This window comes from Dendrobium catenatum, unplaced genomic scaffold, assembly GCF_001605985.2.
Source record: "Dendrobium catenatum unplaced genomic scaffold, ASM160598v2 fragScaff_scaffold_542, whole genome shotgun sequence".
NCBI classification, from domain to species: Eukaryota; Viridiplantae; Streptophyta; class Magnoliopsida; order Asparagales; family Orchidaceae; genus Dendrobium; species Dendrobium catenatum.
Genome location: NW_021319004.1, coordinates 3436473 through 3443839, shown reverse-complemented (window position 1 = coordinate 3443839; position 7367 = coordinate 3436473). Strand labels below are relative to the sequence as shown.

At 38.9% G+C, this 7367-nt stretch overlaps 1 protein-coding gene across 1 annotated transcript; it reads right to left on the bottom strand.

The window, feature by feature from the left end:
• Positions 1-2070: 2070 nt before the first annotated feature.
• On the bottom strand, positions 2071-3755 carry LOC110108541. The gene has a single exon (XM_020839225.2). It carries the CDS (start codon positions 3678-3680, stop codon positions 2400-2402), a length of 1281 nt encoding a protein of 426 aa, XP_020694884.1. The 5' UTR covers positions 3681-3755; the 3' UTR covers positions 2071-2399.
• Positions 3756-7367: the final 3612 nt, after the last annotated feature.

Below are 7367 nucleotides of genomic sequence, written 5' to 3'. Positions count from 1 at the left end.
AACCCAGACCCGACTTGAATCGCATATCTGGACAAGCGTAGGCAAGCGTTCATCAAGTGTGGGACGTGGTTTGCAACACTATGTGAGGGATCATGCCCGAGATGCGGTGCGTAGGCGAGACGTACAGGTTCACAGGACGTGCGGGCGCGCAGGTCTGTCATACTCAACATAGACGAGATGCATGCACATGACATGTTGGTGAGAAGCAGTAGTGGGTCATTTCCAAGTTAGCGGGTTGACCTAGACCAGACTCGATTTTTCAAATGACCGAAGTGAACTCAAACCTGATCCATTTGTTAAATGGGTCGACCCTAAACCAAATTTTTCGGGTCAAGTTCGGATCCGATTTTCGTGTCTTATTTTCAAGTCTATCAAATATTGACACCCCTAAAGAAAAGGCTGTTGTGAGGTAACACTAAAAGGTCCACATTGAAAATATAAATTTTGCAGTCAACAAGCTTGGAGGGGACAAGGGATTTTCAACAATGTTCTCATCAAGAGCCTTAACATAGTTAAACTCTCCTGAACTGATCCAAGGGTAAATTATAGCAATAAAGATGTTAGAAATTTTATAACAAAAATGTTCAATACACAAGAAATTATATTGAAAGTATATCTCCCTTGTAGGTGACGAGAGAAATTGGTCCCCAATTTTTTTTTTTTTTTTTTTAGCCACATTACTTGCTTACTCGGCACAGTTTTAAAGGAAGACCAAAACATTTTATCATTAAAAATATGATGAGAAAAGATTATCGGTGGAGCCCTGAATATAAATAAGAGCATTAATATATTTCTCATTGAATATCCAACCTGAACTCGGGCAGTGAACTTGGATAATGGGTCCACCAATGCATCGCATGCTCGTCGGATCCAACCCTATCAATAAATCACTCTGAATATTAAAAAATCAGCCGTATAACGCTGACACTTTCCACGCATGAAGCAGAAATTATTTTGTGCGGAGCCTGGACACAACTCTATCGTTTAGAGGTGAATCATGTGCAGCCACGCCAACGATACCGAGCAGTACCGAGCCACCGTACACAACGAAGATGCGACATGATGCATTCTGATTAGTCTCCATAAGACATTCAGCATCCACACAAAATAATTAATCTGCTCGAAGACAGCTCTTGAGAGTTCACCACTCAGCACTTATCACTCACCAATTATCCCCATCAATCACATTTCTTAGTACTTTTTTAGACTACAAACGGTTTAGAAATGAAATAATTTTAAATGAGAACACAGGAATGTTTATATTGTAAAATTTTCTTGTTATTTTCTATCCAATGTAATATTGGCTTGATAATCACGTTCTTGTTGGGAACTTTTATTAGGTCCTCTGACCGGACGTAGCTCTACGTTCGGTTATCACTGAGTTACTCGGTTTTTGCTCGGTATTTGCTCGGTATTGCTTGGCAATAACGAAAAATATCACTATGTGAAGACCAATATCGAGTAATACCGAGCAATACCGAGTTTTTCTAGAAAAAAAGTTTGGTATTTTCTAGAAAAACTCGGTATTACTCGGTATTTGTCTTCACATAATGGTATTTCTCGTTATTGCCGGTATTGCTCGATATTTGCTCGGTATTTCTTATTTTGTGTCTGCTACGTAGCGCGATCTTAATGCCGGCCGAACGTAGTTCTAGGTACGTTCACCGGACCAAATAAAAATTCCCTTGTTGGACTCCCTGTCTCCCAGTGCAACAGGACAAATTAATAACGTACAAAACACTTGTGACTTGCGAGAGAATTTCTTTGGAAAATTAAAAAGGCACACGGGAGCCCAAAGGATAATCTGAGGTGGAGCGCACAGTTTAGATCACATCCGCAGCAGCTGCTCGGAATTGGTGCGAGAGAAAACGTTAGAAGGAATAACGAAGTCCCCCCTTTTTTATCGCGAAGGGAGCATCTGCGGGCTTAGCACATGTAGAACAGTAAAGCCTGCATATGCGCACATGCAATATTACAACGCGAAGCACCAAAATTTTCATAAAAGAGGAAATTTTTGATTTATCCATCAGTTGGTAGACAAGAACTTTGTAAATAAAATAAATTTTTGATTCTGCCAAGCTAAATCTCGCCAAACCGAGAGTGAACAAAAGAACCCAAACAGCTTCATCTGTTGTTACAAATATGTCCACCAGCGTCCAAGCAAAACAGATAAGAGCTTTGGAAGCAGAGCAAAACGATGGTGGGAGGAAAAGTGTTTACAAAAATGAACTGAAAATCCAACCTAAAGGACTAATATTTATATCAATAGCAAGCAGGGTAGTCTGATTCTGAAACAAACGCATGGAAAAAATTTAAGGGGAGAAAAAAAAAAAGCTAAACTAGAGTTAATTTTGAATTGTTTCTAGTTTAGTGATTTAATTTGGGATTTTTCTATCTAGTTAAATCCCGTGGGTTACCGATTTCTCGCATTTTGTTTTGGAGAAGCTATTTGAGTTGCTGATGCTGTACTTTGCTGCAGATGAGCCATCTTTCTCCCTTTTAGGGTGCGAGAAGAGTTGGCCGAAGCCTGAGACCGAAGCGGGCTTGGCCGTGCTGCGGAGATTGCAAAAAGGAACATTAAGCACGGGAGTGACCATGAGGCTAGCTGACCTAGACCGCACCATTCCGCGAGGGCGAGATCTCGGATCGCCATTGGAAATGTTTGGGCTGCTTGAGCTTCTTTCAAGCCCCTGGAAAATAACTTTCCCTGATGCATTGAGCCGCGGGCTGTCCATCAAAGGTTTCAGCGGCGAAGGTAGATCATCGGATTCCGACGAGTGAAGCATAAGGCTGCTGCGGCCGGCTCTGAATGCGGCGTGGCCTTCCAAATCCGATTCAGAAGCCCATCGAGTCGAACTCAGACCGATCCGCATGGCAGCAATATTACCGCCCGCAGACAATTCAGAAGGCCGGCGGAATGCCAGTGATCTAGTCTTCGCTACCCTAGCCCGCGATCGATTTCGGCACGGAGACATGGGGAGCGGGGTGATCTTATCGGAGTCGAGGGAGAGACGCGGAACATCCTCGTGGTCAGCACCAGAGGACGAAGAAGAAGAGAGTGAGGCGCGAGCTGATGAAATGGACACCGATTCGTAATCAGTGTCACGAAGGGTTTGAAACCCCAGGTTGGAGTCGATCGAGGGAGATCTGGAGTTCAGGCGAAGGAGATGTTTCAGAGATTTGGCATTGGAAACCTTAGAAGAAGCCGTCACGGTCTTCTGGCTCTCTGCATCGGTACTCTGTGCCCTCTTCATACAGAGCAGTTCCTTCAACACACCTGAACACCTCGGCGCCTTCGGTGAAAATGAGTAAAGATGATCTGATCCCGAAACCTTTTCTACACACCGCGAATGCATCGAATCAGGTGATCTGATCTCCAACTCCGGCTCCGCTGCCGGCTGAAGCGGCACGAGATGCAGAGGAACCAACTTCCCGTCCACGAAAAGCTCGTCTGCGGACATCATCGTTACGGGATCATTGAGCCGGAACTCAAAATCGGCGAAATCCATCACCGAACCCTCCCGATCGGACTTCTCACCGCCATTCTTCCCGTTACCATCGGCGAAATCGCGGCTAAATGAGAGGCTAGGACTGAGCCAGCCGTGTGAAGGTTGAACAGGCGGACAGTCGAGAAACTTCTCCGGCGACATTGCGACATTGTTGATGCACACCGAAGCCATCGTCCACCACCACGTGATGCTCCAAGATTCGCGCCGATTCTCAAAAGCCTTTGCCAAAGGAGAAAGACTTGCAGAGAGGAGGATATCGAATGAGTTTATCCACCACTACCTATCCTCCCTTATATACTGGCGGATTCTTTTAAGTTGGGATCTTTAAGGGAACCCAAAATTTAACCATTATTTTACACCCAATTTCCATTTTTGTACATAAGCTGAGAGAACTGCAACCGGCACGTGACCGTGCATTCCAAATACGGAAATCGATGCGATATCGGGGTTAAATCATGGGTTCAATTTAACATTTTCCCAAAAAAAAAAAACATATTCATGACGAATATTTGAATGACGCGTGTACATCACTAGTGTGCAGCAGACCGGATAGCTACAGACCGAACCGGGTCTGATTTGGATATAAAGACCAAGTCGAGTTTAATGAAATTGCAATAAATACGTTAAAAAGTTATCTTATATAAAATTGGTCAAATTATATTTTAAAAAAAAATTATTAGGGCTTTCGAGAGAAGAAGACGAGAAATACTGAAGTTGCCGTGCGGGCATTGAGAGATATTATAATAGCGCTGAGGTCAAATTTTTTAGGCTGGAGAAAGTATAGTTGTTGGAAGGTCAAATCTTTGGTGAAACAAAATGCTGAGTGAGTGTGGAGATTTTACTGAGCGATGGTAATGTGTTGGAACCAAATCAAAGGATTTTTGATAATGAGATCATAGCATATTATTTGGGTTTGAAGATTTTTTTTATTTGAAGGATTTGAAAGAAAGATGCTCACTCGATTAGAGGAGTAGATAGATTTGACATTGGTGATAATTCGATTAGAAAGGGTCCTTTCGGAGGGGATGCACAATATTTGTAATTGATGATTGTATAAATTGTGTGAATTGCGTCATTGTGAGAATTTGAATAAGGTTAATCAAGTTATTATTAATGTATACATATATGAATATAGATATGTATGTATGTATGCACACGCATATGCATCTATATGTATAAATATTGTTATGTTCCAGAACAATCGGGGCGATAGAGTGAGAGATTTTTTTTTTTTTAAGATGTTGTACAAAGATCTCACATACACATATATTAGAGAGGAGTGCAAGAATTAAAAGAAACAACAAATTTTTTTATGTGCACGAAAGGAAAAAATCATGAGATTGACCCAACTGAAATGATTTCATTGTTGTTTCTCAATGGTTACAAATGATGCTCTTCAATTCCTAAGGGATAGCACAATTGAGTTCTTAGAGGATACCTGTAAAGCCTAAAAAACCAATTAATAGAGCAGTCCCGAAAGACCTAAAAAGCCGAATAACACCACCGAAGTACCAAACACACTAAATATAAAGAATAGATTATAAGCACTTAAGGCTTAAATCATGAAATAAAGGAGTACAATCATCGCTAATAATAAGCCTAACCCCTCACAAGTGAAGGCACTGGACAAGAAAATTATGCATTAGAAAAAGGAGAACTAAAATGAACTAGGTTACACTCAAAACCTCATGAGAAACACCAGCACCAATCTCCTTCATAATAGCAACTAACATAAAAGGCAAATTAGTAAAACCGTTAGCGAATTGAAAAAATCATAAAGAATGAAAGGTTAACAAGAAATTCAACCATCCATAGCCCAACATTAAACAAACCACTCGAGAAAGAAAGCCCAAAACCCCAGAAATAAACCAACATAGATTCTGACATAAGGAAAACCAATTTTCTCTAATCTAATGATGCATTTGAAAATAGTATGTTGATTAAAACAACTAAAATTAGTGAGATACTCAAGGTTACAACCACAATTAATTAATCAATCAGCACAAGCATTACCCTCCCTATAATTAAGTGTAATATTTATAATTATCCAAGATTAATAGAGTATTAATCTCCCTAATCAGGTAGAACAAATCAGCCTGGTAAACTTTCTCAACAAAATTATTTAAATAGAAAATACTATAAATGGCATCCACCTCGATATATATCTTAGATATCCAATAGAAAAACATGTAAGATGGCTAAAAGCTCAACATAAATAATATAACACATCTGCAAAGGACCAGCATAAGCCATGATGAAATTCCCATTATCATCCCTAATTATACCACCATAACCAAAAACCAAACCCTAAACCCTATATTTAGGTGCTACAGATAGATTAATTGTAATGACCTAAAATTTTAATTGATTAATGAATTGCCAAATACCTAATTTTAAATGGATTATAAAAACTTGCATGAATGAATATTTTGCATGGGAGCACTTTGGCACTATGCTGGCGAGTATTGGTGTTATTCTCTGTTATTGTGGGTGCTGGATTGAGCGAAGCAGTAGTGTTGGACATTGGCATTGCAATGCCATCTTCTCAGTTCTACAGTGATTAGGTCAGTGTTGCAGTGCTTAGATTTAGAGCATTATGGTGCTAGGTCAATGACAATATTTTTTGAAATATTTAAATATACTATCACATTTTAAATATCCCATAAGTCATTTCCTCCATATAATGCTAAGACAATAATAAGTCTTCTAACACTTATTGCAAATAATATTTTGGAATGCAACATGTATATATAAAGAAACATATATATGTAATCCATCATCAAAACTTGATTTGATATGGCAAAATCTCAATGTATATTTAAATTAGAAATCTTTGAAATTAAAATCAAGAACATCCAAACTCTAATTTTTAAGAACTTAAAGGCAGACTGAACAACATCATGAGATAAATTCATCAACACCAAAAGTTAACTTAGTTAGTGCCCAAATAATCCTAAATTAAAAATATGATGCATAATTAAATCTTTAAAATATTAATTAGGCAAACAAATAATGTCCTAATCTCATAGGCCTGGAGTCAAATTGAGTGTAACGATGAGTACAAGGCTAAAATAACCTAATTTTGACATCATTAAGATACCATACTACTAAAACAATAATATATGATCAAGAGATTCAACACATGCCATCTAATGGAGTGTTTTGGATTTGGAAAATTTTAAAAGGCATTCCTCTCTAAAAAAAAATTATATAGGTCCCCATTATCTATATAAAAGTAGGGGTTAGGGATTGGACATTAGCTAAAGATTAAAGATAGCTCATACACATGATATATGACTCTAGTGCTCCCTAGAACACCAAAGCTAGACCACTATGTAAGCAGCATTACTATACCATGGCTCAACTGCTACAGTCAAATCACCACCTAATTGGCACTTTCTATCCATTATTCTACTGCCATTATTAGGCCACCACTTGATTAATATCAATATAACATAACCTAATTGTTCTTGTTAGACATCATCAAGCACAGTCATCAAATCATCACCCGATCACCAAAATTATCAACTGATCATAGTCACTTGACAATGATCCTCTAACCACCATTACTTAATTACAATACTGTGAACACCATTGCCCGACTATGATTCCCTACCTATTATTTCTTGATTGTATTCCTTTGACAATCATTAATCGACTATGGTCTCCTAACCATCGACACTTAATAACTTTTATCCAACCATTGACTCTTGACTATGATCCATTGACAACATCGCCTAATTATGGCCCGACCACTATCACTCAATTAGGATTCTTCGATCATCATCTCCCAACTATAATCCTCTAACCATTGTCACTTCATAAAAATCTCTCAACCACATTTTGCTTAATTGTGAT